General features: G+C 47.3%; 1 protein-coding gene across 11 annotated transcripts in view; it reads right to left on the reverse strand.

Moving 5' to 3' along the window:
* FRMD4A (FERM domain containing 4A) overlaps positions 1-17,081 on the reverse strand; it is a 565,607-nt gene that overhangs the window by 73,866 nt on the left and 474,660 nt on the right. For all 11 annotated transcript variants that reach the window (XM_019738286.3, XM_019738288.3, XM_074324782.2 and 8 more), the window contains one exon: positions 16,270-16,356. In XM_019738286.3, coding sequence (XP_019593845.1) covers positions 16,270-16,356 — 87 coding nt within the window. The remainder of the gene's footprint in view (positions 1-16,269; positions 16,357-17,081) is intronic.

Consider the following 17,081-nt stretch of genomic DNA (forward strand, 5'->3'; position numbering starts at 1 on the left):
ATGGGTACTTATCAGAGGGGCAGCGGGTGGGGGAAGGGTGACATGGGAAAAGGGGCCACATGTATGGTGACGGATGGAAACCAGACGCTGGTTGCAAGCAGCTGCGTACAGATGCCAATTTATAACGCTGTACACCTGAAACTTACGTTATAAACCAATGTAATCTCAAAGAAAAAAGAAAGAAAGAAGTCATCCACAGTTTCTGTATCAGGCTTTTACAACTGCACGTTGCCGCACCCCCGTATTAAGCTGTGTCTTCTGCTTCTGTCTCAGATAATCACATTCATGATCATCACTCTTTCTCCACCGCTTCAGTTTCTCCCTTTTAGGGGCGAGAATGCTGGCTTGGAAGTCAAGAGGCCTCAGTGACAGTCCTGATCTGTAAGTCCCTCAGCATCTCAGCTTTCTTTTCTGTACAAGGCGAGGTGTGTCGTGGGCATTCATACAGCCTATGCCTGGGTATGAAGGTCAGCATTACAAATCCCCGGAATGTCCCACTGCTTCTCTTTGCAACTTAAAAAGAAAGTAGCTTGTTTTAAACGTTTCCTACTTATGGGAGACAATACAGAATAGCATTGATTAAAAGCATGGTTTTCAAAGCCACACTGTCTACCACTTAACTGGCTGTGTATCCTTGGCAATATAATTTGTCTTAGTTTCCTCACCTTTGAAATACTACTACTAACAAGAGTTTCATTTTCATAGGGCTGCCATATTAGTGAATTAATACATATAAAGTGCTTAAAATGATACCCAGTACATTTATTATTTAGTATTGCATTAGCACTCAATAAATACTAGCTATTAGTATGTTCCTTCCCCTCTACCATTTACATGCCAATATTATTCTTAATATAAAAAATAAAGTTCTGAATACTTTGAATATGTATCAGCCCAAAGTACAGGTTTGCGTAATTTTCTTTAAAAGATGGCTGATAGGGTACTGTGGGCATTTTAAAAAGTGTTTTCTATTAATTGGATTTTTTACAATGTAAGCATAGGCTCAACCCGGGTTCTCATTGGAGCCATGTGAGCTGGCGTTCACTCAATTGTCTTTGAGCTCGTCAGTCCCAGTTCTTACCCAGCTAGTTCCTGGGTCCTCTGCAATTCTGACCTGTGGCAGTTTTGACCATTTTCCTGCTTTGACTTCTCATCTTAAAACCTTCGCCCCGGGAAGAAAGTGCTCTATTGCAATACGGCTCAGTAGTGCATGGAATGGACTATACTGGGAACCAAACGAGGCCCTCCAACAGAGGCGGACTGTGTTCCCAGATAATTCGCTTACAAAGTGCGTATGAGTGTATCCTTCCTTACCTGCACCGAAAGAGCTCCTGGCATCGATTATCTCCTGAGCGGGCCACAACCCCAGCAAAGAAAACAATGGCTAATTTTTCTCCACAGCCAGACCTAATGGGAGCAAGATGTCCCCCTGGCCAGCTGCCTCCTCCTCATGGTCGGAGGACACAAGCTCTAAATTAATTCAGTTAATTCAATGACAGATGCCCAGAGCACCAGGCCTTGACCCTTTCGTGGATGGGCTCTTTTTAACCCATCAAAACCCTTTTAGCTTTGGCCTGATGAGCCATTACTAGGGAAAACAGAGAAAAGGGGTCAACAAGTACTTAGCAGGCCTAGAGAGAAACAGGCCATTTTTTTCTCCCCATTGGACTCAATTTCCTTTTCTTTTTCTCCCGGGAGAGCCCCTCTCTATATATATGATTTTCTTCTGTGTACTTCGGCTTTTCTTGCAGAAAGACGTACCATAAACTTTGACAAATATAAAATCTTTAAAGAGAAGCTGAAAGTGTTTTTTCTGTCTTATCCTCAGCCTCCTGATGTAATTTCCTCCCTCCTCAGAGTGGCCTCTGGGGCATGTCTGAGGATTCTGTTCAACTGGAGAAGCCGGCCAGTCATCCAGCATCTGGGTCTGGCTTTGGGTTTTCTAGCAGCAGGCACTGTGGCCCAATTGTGTGCAGCCTCCCCTCCCTCTGCTCCAGGCTGTCCTTTAAAAACAGGTCAAGGCTAATTATACCTGCTGACTTTTGCCAATGGGAGGCTTCAAAGAAGGAATTAGTCTGAGGAGCACCTGACACCTGAATTCTGATAGGCCAGTTAACCCGCAACGGCAAAAACCTGCCTCTTTTTGGATTGCTGTAGGTTGTTTTTTTGTTTTGTTTTGTTTTTCAGGCTTTTTTTGTTTTGACTACTTTGGAGGGCAGACTTTGGGGAAAATTTGTATTTTTCTTTATTGGAGTGGGGAGTTGGCACTTTGACCATTGCCTCTTATGCCTGGTAGCTCTGGCCAGAGGTGTGGCATCGCATCTGATTCCACAGAAGACAGAGATAGGATGGAGAACAGGTTGGCCACTAGCTCTATGTGGAAACAAAGGTATGTGCTCATTACTAAAACCTGTGTAATCAAGCTAAAAAAAAAGGTTGAACTGACAATACCCCCTTATCTGTGTGACACAAAGTTAAAAGAAATGAGTAAGCCATCAAGGCTCTTTGGGAATGATTATTTAAGAGTGGCCTGTGTGCACTGTAAAACTCAGTGCTTCAAGAGTTGGCCCGTTTTGCCAGGGAGGGTAAGGTCTCGAGACGTGGTTTCTGTGGGTACCAGGTGGAGGCAGAGATGTCAGGTGTGAGCTCCAGTCTCTCCTGGTTGGAAAGCGTCCCAGGAAGCTTGGAGGCTGAGCAGGCACTGGGCCAGGTGTTGGCAGCTTGCTTTTCAAGTCAGGCTGCCACTGAGAACACTTGTGGGCTTGCTGGCTGCTTTGCAATGGTGGCTGCAGCCAGCAGAGAGGGGAGCCCAGGGTCTGCCCCACTTCAGGCCTGACTTTCTGCTGGAGGGTCCAAACCCTCAGCTGGCTAGAGGCATGGAGGAGCCATCTCTGCAGCTGACTTCTTTCTCTGGATGCTTTTGCTGGAGCAATTTTGTATCTGCTCCATAACGTTTTCCTCCCAGAAAGAAGAGAGCTGAGGGCATGTTTTCCAGAGGTGAGGACTTCATTCTAGAATCTCTGTCTTTCCAGGAGGGCTGCTCCTATTTAAAGCTCTGCTTTTGATCCTGTTTGCCTCGAGGAATTGTGAAGCAGGCAGGTCATCTTGGAAAACTGGGACTCTGGGGTGGGGGGAGAAAGCAAAGGAGGAAATGGATCCTTCTACTCAGCAGCCTGCCCTAAACCACTTTCTTTCCACCAGGGCTGTTCTTAACCCATCACACTTCCCAGCCCCAATCTGGGCTGCTTCTCCCAGGTCTTCATATGCACCCCTCTGCCAAAGCTGTTATCATCCTCGGCTGCAACTGTCCTTGTTACTCAAATGTCTTCTCTACCAGACTAAGCTTCTGGAAAGTATTTTCCTGGCATTTGGCACAATGCCTGGGGCATATCAGGCACTCAATAATTATTTGTTGAGTTGAGTGAATGAATGAAGAGTTTCATGAGGTAGGTATTATGGCAACCAAAGTCCAGAGAGGTTAAATCACTTTCTCAAAGTCACACAGATGGTAAATGGCAGGAGCTGGTATTTGAACCCTTATCTGTTTGCTCACAATTCAGACAACTTCCACGACATTAGGAACCATCAGTGGTTGAGCTTCGACATCTGGTTAAAAATACATTTCTAAACTGCAAGGGCTGTGGCAAGAGGCAAGTGGCCGGGAGGGCCAGTTCAAGAACCCCAACCCTTCCTCATTCTGGTTGCTCTAACTGAACTACACTGGATTCCAAAGTAAAAGGGGGAAGTCTACGGTCTCAGGAGCTCATGGGCTCAAGCTGGAACCCTAGTCCTGAACTGGAGTGACTCCGTACCAAGCATGCCACCTGGAACGGCCGCCAACGGCTTGAGGCTCCCTGACAGGCATGGCCTGGGGCAGGCTGGACCCTCCCTGAGTCCTCTAGCCCCACCTGCGGGCACTGGGAAGTGAGGGCTGGTTTACAGGGATACGTTTCTGGCGGTGCTAGGCTTTGGTGTCACACAGGTTCACACTGTCAGGAAGATCAGTTCAGCCTGGTGTCGTGCGGGGTGGCCTGCGGGGTCTCAGCTCCCGCTCCCCACATAAGAACACAGGATGTGGCTATGCCAAAAAGGAACACCCGTAGAGCCATAGGTAGGGGAGTCACACCGCTATAGTCTCGCTGGCGGCTGGGTTGGAGACACGGGAAGCAGGAGCCACATGATGTGCAACCCACCGTCCGCTTCTCTGCCAACCGACCAACCCCACTTGCCAACTGCAATCCGCGCTTGCTAGCTCAGCCACGGCAGTTATATTAGTGGCTCATGGCTACCTGGTTACAGTTGATGGCCACCCAGCCACAGCGGATGGCCATCTGATCACAGCTGATGGCCTTCTAATAACCGAGCCAGCACCTTTCCACATGAGGCCAAGAGCCTGGAAGCTGCTCTCTGGGACAACATTATTCTAAGTGAAACAACCCAGACACAAAAAGCCACAGATTATGATTCCATTGATATGAAATGTCCAGAACAGACAAGGGCAAAGAATCAGAAAAATGGGTCTGTGGGTGCCTAGGGCTTGGGGAGGAACACAGACTGACCAGGAGCTCCGTTTTGCCTTTCTGCTATTTTTGACTGGTAAATCTTAGTCTGGATTAATCATGACTCATAAGACACTCTTTGGTAAAAACTCAGTAAAATGAATTGCTTAAAAGAAGCTGGCAGTCCAGGACAAAAGCCCCCTATTCCCCAGGGATGCCCTTTCTTCATAAGAAGCCCCGCCCCCCACTGACGCCCATCAAGAACACGCCCCCACACTGTCAGGCAGCTCTCTAACCAGGCCCTCCTCCGGGATCTCCGTGGTGGTCTCTGCAGATGACAGCTGACCTACCCCAGCCTGACAGCTTTGGGCTGTCACAGCGGAGACACCTCAGGGGGGTGTCCTTCTCTCTACTGTGTGACCCCACAGTCTTTCACAGAGTCGGCTGGTGAGAACTCTGGCCACTGACCCCTTTTGTACGGCTTTTCAAACCCCACAGCTATAAGCGTCAACTCGATGACATGATGACCTCCAGGTGTGCGCATGCTTGCAGAGGACATTCACACAGTTGTGACTCCCCACGCTCGTTGCAGGTAGGGCTGGGGTTTGTTTTCCAGGCAAACATAAGGCCTGGAGAGAATGGCTTCCAGATCCCTCTGGCTCTCTGCCCTCCTAAAAGGTTGGAACAGGAACTCTCATCACGAGTAGGCTGAGTCCGATCTATGGGGGTTTGTGGGGAGCCCAGGGGCTACATTCGATGCCAGTGCTTTCTCGAATGGTCGTCATGACTGCTGAGTAGGCGACTTGCAACCCCCCTGCCCCCAGTAGCACTAGAAACACCTGTTGGCGATGCTGGAAAGACCGAGGTGGTTGGATGGTCTGCGATTTCACTGGAGGGGCTCTCGGGGGTGCCCCCAGTTGTTGGCTTAGCACAGCTTTGTCTGTGGGAACAGACATCACTGTAAAACCAGAGCCGCAGGACATGAAAATGGAAGCCCTGCCTGAGACTTTAAAATGGTCAATCTCCTTAAAGCGAGTAGTGAGCAAACCATCCGGTAGGAGAGGAAAAAAAAGAAAGGCTGAGAGTTAGCTACACAGCTCACCATGCTGGTGTGACAGGCCACCATGGGCCTTGGTTTGCCTGTGACAGCTACGGTTGGTCTGAGGTGGTATAATTATCAACCAGTGCCCTTGTTCACTCTCAAAAGTGTCCTGGTTCTGATAGTAATACCCTATGGCCACAAAAAGACAAATACTACAGAATGCCACTTACATGAGCTCCCAAGAGTAGTCAGACTCACAGGGATAGAAAGTAGAACGGTGGCTGCCAGGAGCTGGGGGCGTGGAGGGAATGAGGAGTTGTTTAGTGGGCGTGGAGTTTAAATTTTGCAACCTGAAAAAGTTCTGGAGATTGTTTACACAACAATGTGAAAGCACTTAATATTACTGAACCGGACTCTTAAAAATGGTTCGGACGGTAAGTTTTATGTTATGTGTATTTTATCACAATTAAAATTTAAAAAAAAATTAAATCTTAGTTTCGATGACTCTAAAAACCCCTTACCTTCAACTGTGGTATAAAACATTTAGGAAGGTAGAAACTGAGGGAGGATTTCAGAGGGAGAGATGTGCGGTGAGCCACCCCTCCCGGGAGGGGGACAGTGAAGGTCGCTTTCTGCAAAGCTCGTGAGAGGGGGCATTAGGATCATCTGGAGAGCTTGACAGGCATCTCCTGAAATTAAGGGACACCTATAACCACTTAAGGAATCTAAATGATGAGGAGGGGGCTGGCTAGCTAGCTACCATCAGATGGGCCAAAGGTTGACAGGTGGACGCAGCTGGGGGATGGGGAGACAGTTTAACTTTAAATCAAGCTTGGAGCTTTGGTTGTTATTGGGACGGGGCACTCCCAATTTCTTAATAAAATTTATTTTGCTACTTAAAGTGACTGTGTGACTTTCTATTACCGGGGAGTGAGCCGAAAAGTCACAGGACTGCCTGCATTTTTATCTAGGGAAGGGCCCATTTAAAAAACACACGGTGTGAGATCAAAGGATTTTGTCTGTTGAGTCCCAGGTGGTCAATGTTCTATTCAGCCTAGCAAAGTTTTTGGTTTTTTAAGCCAGAAAAACCAACTGTGTTCCTAAGTTACTTGGTTCATGCTTCCTTTGGAGTGGGCGGGGCTATTGGATGCGCTTTTGCAGAGCTCTGAGATCCAACAAGAGCGTTTGGTTTTGATTTGCTTCTTCAAATTACATCCAAAGTCAGTGGGGGCTCCCTGAGTGGTGGGAATCTGCTTCTGCGAGTGATTTGGAAGCTAGTCGGTCTTGGGGGGGCGGGGGGCTGCTGGCCTGTGTGGCGGGGTGTTTTTTTGCATGTGACAAATACCGAGTGTTGTGTTTAACCCCGACAATCCTCACAGTCCATGTGGCTGTGTACATGGCCTTTTCAGGGCTGTCACATATGCCTGTTCATCTAGGGACAAGTCTGAGGCCAGGCACGGCTGTGGGAAGTGGATGAGCCCTGGAGACCCCAAACCCCACAAAAGAGACAGATGTGTCTGTCTGGGGAGGGCAGAAAAATGACTTCTAGTCATTTAATCAGATCTAGCTTGGGCTTTGGTTACACTGAACAGTCAAGGATAGACCTACTTAAAGACTAGCATTTTTCTCCCTCTACCACTTTCTTCTGGGAACATGCTGCTTTCCCTTTTTCCTTTTATTCATTACTCCAGTCTGGCTGTACAATGAGTTTGCCTCTCTGACTTGTTTCTAGTTTTAAGATTCCTAATCATCTGTATGAACTGCCTTGCTGATGAGGAAAGTGACTCGTCTTGAAGAAGTAGAGCTAGAACTGGGATGTCTCAACTACCAGGCCAGATATCTTGCTACAAAAAATAACAGGGTACCTGAGGCTAGGGGCAGGAACATAGCACCCAAAGAGTCATGCCGACCTGGAGATGAACCGTGCAACCACTACCCCACAGCCCAGGTGGGTGGGATCTTCAGAGCACAGTGTACTGCTCTCTCAGAGGTACCTCCATACATGTCCCCAGGGGAGGTGTGGCCCTGCTTCTTCTCAACGGGATGGTGATGTCCCTTGCCTTCCATACCTTTGCAGAGAAATTATTCTCACATCATTGCTTCCTCGAAGGGTTATCCACCTGGATGGGGAAATGCTTTTATTTTCTGCTCACAGCATCACCTTCTTCAAAGCATGGGTACTGTAGGGACAGGTTCAATAAGAATACAAGCTTGCAAGTTGGTGTCCTTGGAGCCTTGGCTTACTCAGCATCGGGCTCTGAAACAGCCTTCACAGGGACCTGCGGGCACTGAGACTGTAGGTTCTCAGATCCGATGACCAAGAAAAAAATCCATGCTCTTCACAAAGGGACATTGTTTGCTCTCAGTGGCACTCCCGCCTCCCACATTCAGTATGAAAGTCTGTAACGATATTTGCTATGTCAAGGGCAAAAGCACTTTAATTGTGGTGAACAGGAAACTCTTTGAGATATAAACGTATTCAAGAGGGAGAAAATTAGACTATTTCTGGTGTCTTAGGGTCTCCATTTCATAGACATAAAGAGAGAGGCACAGAGAGGTTGAACAAGTTGTTTATCACACCTTTTTTTAATATACTGGAAGTGAGTTAAGAGCATCAAAATTCTTCTTTGGTTGAGATTTTGAGATTTATTTTGGGCCTTGGAGTGCCCATGGAAGCCACTGGCTTACAAAACGTCTTTTGGTTTTGAAGGTGTAACTGCTCTAGAAAGGGATTTGATTTTAGCTCAGACTAAAACGTCTTCCAACAATAAAAGAACAAAGTAAAATCGCATAGAAAGTTCCTTGTTACCTGTCTGTAGAGCAGTGGACCTCACACTTTACTGTCTAGGTCTGAATCAACGTAAGGAACAGTGAGGCCCATCCATCCTCCGAGTTTCTGAGTCTGTAAGTCTCGGGTGGGGACTTGCAGTTTTTATTTCTAACATGTTCCCAGGTGACGTAGATGCTGCTGGTCCAAGGGCCACACGTTGAGAACCACTGCTGTGAAAGCTTCTGTGCTGTACTGACCAGCCCTTCCCTTCAGGATTGAAGGATTTATTCTCTCTCCAGGAACTGCCACCTTGCCCAAGGTCAAGACCCCTTCTCTCTGGTCCCCTGCATCTAATGACTGGTTGATGCTTGGGGTAAGGCTCAGCCCCCAGCCTCACAGCGATGGCTCCGAGGGTCATTCCAGCTTCAGCGCTTAATCCAGGATTTCATTACAGCCCAGCCTCTCTCTCTCTCATTCTGGCCCTGCCTTCCTTCATTTTCCTCACTGGAGTTAATCCCACAGCACTTCCCAATATACTTCCTGAGTGTAAATCCATCTCAGACTCTGCTTCTCAGGGAGCCCAGTGTGTTACGCTCTGAGAAGTAGAGTCACTTAAATGTCACCTCCTCGGAGAGGCCACTCCTGACCATCCACCGCCCTCCCACACTTCCTTACTGATTTTTTGTCTTCATAGAATGGAACATTCTGACGCTATACGTTATAGATGTACTTGACGTTACCATCTTCCCCACTAGACTAAGTTCTGGGAGGGCAGGGACTTGTCTCTTTTACTCACTGTCACAACTGCAGGGCCTAGCACCGGGCATGGAACATGACAGGCACTCGATAATTCTCATATGGGAGTTGTATTGGAGAGGCTTTCATTTTCAACACCCTCTACCGAAGGTCCAAAGCTCTAGCTCGTGGCTCGCAGAGGACTGCGATTCTCGTATGGGAGGAGAGATTGGGGTTCGTAGTCCAGAGAGAAAGGATTCAGCCACACCTAATACTGGTGTTTTAGGAAAGGCAGGTCTAGTATTGATGTTTTGAGAAGGGCATCTCAATTTTCTTAGAATACAATTGTTTCCCCCCCGTTTCTTTCTTGAAGAGTTAAGAGGGCAGACTCTCTATGCCACTCATCCCCGACGCCAGTATCCCTCCACAGGGGACCTTCTCCTCAGCTGTGCCCCCCGATGACCCATGGTAGGGACCTGTCACCCACAGGCACTGAACCATTCCAGGTCCACTCAGCACCGCAGTGAGATCTGAAGAACTGATAGGGGGCAATTGGAGGAGGCCCTTTGATCCAACCCTGTGAAAGAGCAAAGGCTGCAAAATCCTAAGAATGCTAAACGCATTAAGTGGAGTTTTTCCTTCCCGGGGGGTGCACAGGGTGTGCTTTCCAAGGGGAATACAGATAATGGAATGAGGGAGGCACACACTCAGGGCCAGCCAAGGCAGAGGGCTCAGCAGCCCCAAAATAAGTCAAGTGCATCCAAACAGAAGCTGAAAACAAAGTCAGCAGTGCACTTACTGGAGTGCTTAGCACACTGAATAATTTAGCAGGCGGGCTCCACTGGGAGTCGGTTCACAGTTAATGGAATATTTCCTGTAAATATTATTTTCTCTTCCTGTCTCATCATCTCAGACAGTTCAAAAATCTTTACTAATCTGAGGAGGTGACAGTAATGCATCAATTCCCTTAGCTAATGCCCCCGCTTCCGAAATACTCTTAGGAACCAGAGGAAGCCACACTGGCTGCTCCAGGACGGGGGCACACCACTTACTCTGGTTCCTTCTCCTAATGTCTCAAAGGGGACCCCACAGTGCTCCTAATTGTGCATCTAAGTGTACATAAAAGCACCCCTAATTGCTCATGAAATAAATAAGTAAATGCCGTCTGCTGAATATGTAACAAGGACCGGCATTGCCATTCTTCCCCAGAGGAGAAATTTCATTAAATATGGGCTGGTGAGTGGGCTGCAGCCATAAATGATGCTTTGCAGATATTGACTATTTCTTCTAGGGAGGTTTTTTTCCTTGGAGTTGATGTTTCACACTATTTGTGCTCTAATGCTTACAACCTCAGACAAAGCATGCAGGAGGGGTCTTTATTCTAACTTGCTTGGCGCCCCGCTGAGAAAGCATTTCTGTTGTAATTTGTCATTGTTTCTCATGATCAGGTGGCTGGTCTGTTTGAAGTGTGCCAACTACAGGATACGACAGAGAAGGCAGCTCAGCTTGACATGGGTGGGGAGTTGAATCTGGAGTGTGGGAGAGGCTAACTTCTCAACACTTTTGGTCCCGGTGCTGCAAAATGGGCCGAACATCCCAGAGAGCACAGCTTTCGGACTTTCTCAGGCTTTGACCTAAGAAATGCAAGTCCTCCTTTAAAAGAGGCAGCCCTTTGTGACAGATTCCAGTGCTGTAAGAGTTAATAAACAATGCCTCTTCAATATATATCACTGAGTTTTCATTTAAATGTTCTCAGGGAAGAGAAACAAAGAAGTCCTGCTTGTACCAGCACAATTGCTTGAAAGCGATGGGACAGCCGATTGGAGCCATGTCACCGCTGGTGGTCATTTTATGCCCCTGGCATTTTTTTTCTTTTTTTGATGGCGTGGGTCTCATTGCTTAGCCATAAATGTAAACTAAGACGAAGCTTGAGATTGATGTCAAGTGCCCAAATGCCAATCTGACAATGTTTCGTTATTCCCTGAAACCAACAGGATGGTAACTTGTAAAATAAAGGACCTCTTTCTTACGCAGCACCCCAATTCTGCATGCGTGTACACATGCTAAACTGGGATGTGGCAGCTAGGAGAAAGTAGGGTAAAATAATCTATGCAGCTGCAAGATTGTTTATGTTTTTGGACCTCTGTGACCCTCCTTCCATTTCTGTCAGCATTGCTAAACCAAGACAGCTACACACATAGATACTGCCAATCCCGTACTCTGATGCCACACACAAAACTGTGCAGAGAAACTATCAAACCATAGGTGTGGGACAGGAGGGAAGCACACTGAGATCAGCAGAAGGAATGTTTCAAAGTATTATACAGTGTTTTAGCATGAACACGAGTGGAGAAGTGTGTGTGTGGGGGGGGCAGGCCTGAATGAGAAGGACAAATCACTGGGTGATGGAGAGAAATGGAAGGATTTACTGAGAGTCGATGGGGGGATATTCAGAACTTTCTATGGAATTCTGCAACCTATCCTCAGATACTATTTCGGGTTCTGCCTGATCTTTTTAAAAGAACTCATATATCCAAGCAAAGTCCAGTATTCTGGGGCATGTGGATGGACTGTAGTCCTATTTGCTGATTTTTAGGCCTTTTGGGGTGCTAGTCTCCACGTGTAGTTTTAAAACTTCTGAAGTTGATCTTGAGCGTCTGCAAGTACACAAAAGCCAAAATGCTGTCTTTGGGTGGCCCCACGTGTCTGAATGTTCCTGACACGTGTGCAGAGAGGCTTTTTTTTTTCTCCCCCTGACAAACAGCAGCAGCTTGCATTTTGGGCTACACTTTTGCAAGGCTAGGCGCTCACGGAAAGGACCAAAATGTTCCCTCCATTCCACCTGTGAGGCACCCTATGTTTGACTCCATCTCCCCTAAAACCACCAAGGCTTCAGAGTGAGGATTAAGCAATTTAGGGTAGACTCTGAGACAAGAACGGCAAACTGCACCCCAACCAGATAATCTGGAACAAGCCACCGTCCTGCTCACTTCTGCGCAGCAATCAGCCACCCATTTATTTTTGCTTTTGGTGGGCCATATGGAAACACTTGTGTGGGTTCCCACAGGAGGCTGCTGAGCTCCCTGGCAGGCTCACGGTTTGCTGACACCATTAGAGCTGTGCACAGCAGGGTGCCTTGAGGCCCTCCAGGGGCAAGGGAGCAGGCCCACCCCAGCCACTGCCTCTACTTGAATGTTGGCTCTTAGTCTCATGGCACCACATGAGTTCCACACAGCTGCAGTAACTGGGTCAGAGTGTGAGGAAGGACCTCTGCCTGGGCTGGACGTGCAGCTGTTGCTGCAGACGGGCCTCCAGGTGCCCAGAACTGGGCTCCACTCCAGGTTTCCTGAGCTTTGCTGGGGGCTCAGCACAGAGAGCTCTGCCTGGCCCCAGTAAGAGGGTGTGGCGCCACCTGCAGGGCCATCCGTCAGTGGGGGCAAGCCCAGCCTTGAGCCTGTGCCTCAGGACACCCCAGCTCTCTGTGTGCAGAGGCACTGCCAGACACACGTGAGGAGCCTGGCTGACCCTCCCCGAGTGTGAGTGCGGAAAGGAAACACAGATGGCTGGCTGGTAGTCAACTCCCGCTGCACGTCGAATTGATTGAGAGGCTTTCCCAATGTTCAGCGGCCAGGTCAGAGGTGGGGTGAGTGGGACTGGGGGAGACTGTGGCATCTGTACATTCAAACAGTTTCATGTGAGCTTCTGATTTTCAGCCGAGATTAAGCATTACTGGCTTGGAGCACTGACAACAGACTTCGACCGTGCATCTCTGCAGAGTCACAGCTCTGGAGCCAGGGCGTCCAGTCTTTGCATTCAGAGGCTCACAGTTGCCTTACACAAAACAAAGACGGTCTTTTTGTGACGGTGATGAGGGTGGGTGTGAGAAAAAGGAACAGGCACCCTGCCTAGTCCTTCTTGCAGCTGCGACTTCTTACCTATGGCTGTTTAGACTCAGGTTTTGCCTTTGGGCCCCATCCCAGGTCTTAGCAGAGGTGGGTACCCCCTGGGCTAATGAAACTTAGACTTCTCTTCCCGACAGGCCTTTCACAGGCCTGTTCTTAATTTCATACTCAGATTGTACATCCATTTCTTAAAGAGAGCTCCCCAAATTATATGAGGTCTTGGGCCCACACAACCTGGGCCTGCCTCTGTCTCACAGGAAAGTCACGGGAGGAACCTCAAATCTACTTGCGGCTACTGGGAATTTTCCCCGTGTGCTGAGTGCCTCTCCCTGTCTGCTCTCTGTTCAGTCTCTGGTTCAGTTATGCTTTAGAAAGTCTCGATACTCTTACACACCCAACTGTTGGCTTGTCACAGCCACCTGGATGTCCCATCAAGCCTCACATCTGTATGTCCTAAACTGAAGTTCTCTCTCGTTCTTGCATGTCCCGTGATTTGTCTGATCAAGACGCCTGGGAGTCATTCAAGATTCCCCTCCTGCGCTGCCACCCTCTCCCCTATATACCTGGTAGGTCATAGCTACCTCCTAAACACCTCGCTTCCACTTCCCTATGACTGATCGCCAACCCCAAGCCCCCACCAGTGCGGCCTACACCACTGCAATACGGTCCTGCCCTGCATTCCTTCATCCCACCTCCACACAGCTGCCAGACAATGCTTCTGTGACAATGAAAATCTGATGTGGACACTGCCCTGCTTCAAAGATGAAATCCTCTGAGCAAAGCCTTCCGGGCTCCTGGCCGCTGCAGCCTCATCAGCCTTCTCTCCAGCAGCCCTCCCCGCCCCCCACTTTCCAGCCCCGGCAGCGCCATGTTTCCCCATCGTGCCACGTGGTCGCAGCCTGTATGTCTCCCCACCCCATCCATCCATCTGCAAAATCTCATCCACCCTTTCAGACCCAGCTCCCCACTTTGTTGCCTGTGAAGACTTGTCTCTCCTTCTTGAACCCAGTTAATGACTCTGTCCTTTAATTCACCCCCGATCTCCACACAGACTTCTGTTATATCAGTGATCCCAAGTGAGGCCACTTGGGATCACTGATATAATTGTCACGCAGCGCTCTCCCCGATAGCCTGGGCAGGCCTTGAAAATATGATGTCTGTCTTAAGTATCTCAGCGCCCTGCAGTCTGCTTGGCACATAACAGTTATGCAATAAACATTTTAAAATGAATGAATGAATGAATGAATGAATGAATCAATGAATCAATGAATCAATCCATCAATCAACAGTGACTCTGATGGCTTGATTGTCCCTCAATTGGCAGTAGACTTGAGGATCCTAACTACTTCCTCAGAGGCCACAGAAGCATACGTTACTCTAAGTAACAACTCACTTTGAGTAGAGCCAATACCCTAAATAAATATACAGACCTTTGAAAACTTTTGAATGTTAAATGACCTGGATAAGTTCCACAAATGATAAATTCCACAAATTCTTATTCAATTGCTGATTATTCACACCTCTGGCTTCCTACTTCTTATCTTGAAACCTGTTTTAGAATCTTAAGGGACTCTAAATTTATCGAGTTACAATTTACTTACAATTTATGGAGCCCTTGAAATGTGTCACGCCCTGCTTTTTACATATATCAAGTATTATCTTGTTACCTCTTTAATCTTTAGTACCTCAATTAGAGAAATAAGGCAAGCTGAAACCTATTAATAAATTAAACTGAACATGCATGAATATTCGTTAGCACGTCTTTCACAGTGCTACAAGGGAGAGAACTCAACCACTGAATTTTAATGAACTTGGCTGTGGACCTCAAATGTCCACGTTGGCCTTGGCTTTCCACCAGAGTGGGCCATCAAGAGCTGGATATATTGTAACTAGGATTTTGCTAAAGGATCCAGAAGTAATCTTGGCTCTTGCAAGCAGAAAAACGGTCAGGTAGGTTGAGAATAGAGGATAGTCGGTGTGAAAAGAAGAAGGGATTGAAGACAGAACTTGAGAAGAAAAAGCATAGACACAAAGGCCCCATGGGAATGAGGCAGAGGGGAAGAGGTTTAGACCCCGAAGCCGAGAAAAACAAAGAGGGTAAAATAAAAACGCAGGGTTCAATTCATGTCTTGAAGCATGTACATGGAAACTGGGGAGTTTGGGAGACAGAGCCACAAAATAATATGTCCTAAACAGCCAGGTTCCTGCTGAATTGTTCCCACGGATGAAATCCTTTATATCATTTGCTCAGGATCTTTTTTTAGAACTTAATTGGATTACTGATGAATTTAGTAAAAATCCTCTCCAACATAGGGCCGTTTTTTTTCTATGAATTTAATAAAGAAGCTGGCTAAAGGACAGATGTTAACCGGATAGATGAGGATAAGCTCAGATATGTAGTATGGATTTGAATCCTGTTCGTGGATAAAGGAACTTGGAGAACAATCTGGAATGACATAATGGACCAGCATTGCTTTTTCTCTCCTAAAGCAAGTGTGGTTTTGATACACTTTTAATATGTATTTCAGGGTTTGAATAGCATACTGTCTTCTCTCCATGCGCCTCTGCCAGAGGAGCTGAATGACAGCTCTCTCCTTAGAGATATTTTTCCATTATAATTTTTCAATTTGTTCTGGTTTGAAAAATGTGTGTAAACGAAAACAGAGAAAATTCAAGCACTGTGCCCCCTTCAAAACATTCTGCTCTGTGTTTACAATGACTTTGCAGATCCCTCTATGCTCTTCCCTTTATTTTTGGCAAATGACCTTATTTTTTCCAGATTTCTGATCACTTCTAACACACCATAAAATATTTACCAGCTTTGCAGGGATTCCTCTTACTCCTCTTTATTTTTCACCTCTTTTTGACCTACAATATCTTCTTGTCGCTCCCTTACACACACACACACACACACACACACACACACACACACAAAAGAAAAAAACAGAAAAAACAAAACACCTTTGGGAAGGCTCAGATTAGCCTCAGGATTCAAGAGTGACGTTCCCCATTTCCCAAGGGCATAGCACCCCACGAAATTACGGGACAGGACAGTTCTTCAAAGTCCTTTCGCCCACTTGCTTTGAAAGAGCTGAGCCAGTCTCCTTACCTTAAATAATTATAACAGCTTAGGTTTCCTTAGTGACGGAGAGAAAAAACATATACCCAGGGAGCTCAGACTGGATTTCTGTGCAGTGATTTGTACACACTCAAATTAGCAGGGGCTTGGTGAGCCCAGAGTCCCTCAGGCTACACGGCGTACCATTGTCACCCCTTCTCCGCCTGTTCCTCTCTCAGTGTCACTGAGGAGAGCACGCTTACCTTCCTCGGCTTCACTTTATCGTGGTAGTCATACTGGAAGATTCCTTTGTAGCTCAGTCCCAGCCACCACGGTATCCCCTGCTTGTCCTAGGATATCAAAAGTAGTACTGGTAAGTATGGGGCTGGAGAAGATAAACGTGAACCAGAGCTCACCTGGCTCATCTGAAGACAAAGGACAATGCAAATTCCTTGAAGTGGATGGAGCCCATCACTCTACTTTTTACCTGAACAGATGTGCCTCATCATGAAATGACACTCTGTTATGTGAACAGGTGACAAGGAAAATGCCCTGGGCTGGGGACCCAGCAGTGCAGCCACGGTCCTTTCCCCTTTTGCGAGTAAGCAGCGAATGCCTTGTTCTGTGTTCTTCTTCTGGGACGTTCAGTTCTCAGTGCTGGGCCCCTCACTCACCACAAGGGAAGAGCTGAGAGGTGGTGAGCATTCTACAAAAAATATAACCTTCTGAGCAAAGAAACTGTCATCAACTGTCAGAGCTAAAAGGGACCACGAAACTATGGAAGGCGTGTCCTCGAAAAAAATTTAAAGATTTCTTTTTTTTAGAGCAGTTTTAGGTTCACAGAAAAATTGAAAGGAAGGACAGAGATTTCCCATCTACTCCCTACCCAATTCACATGCATAGTCTCTCCAATGACCAACACCCCTCACCAGAGGGGTACATTTGTTACTATTGATGAACTTGCATTGACACGTCAGAATCACCCGGAGTCCATGGTTTACATCAGGGCTCACTCGTGGTGTTGGGACATTCTGTGGGTTTGGACAAATGTACGAGTATGACATGTATCCATCAC

This window comes from Rhinolophus sinicus, chromosome 1 (genome assembly GCF_057876585.1).
Source record: "Rhinolophus sinicus isolate RSI-liver-muscle chromosome 1, RSI-T2T, whole genome shotgun sequence".
NCBI lineage: Eukaryota > Metazoa > Chordata > Mammalia > Chiroptera > Rhinolophidae > Rhinolophus > Rhinolophus sinicus.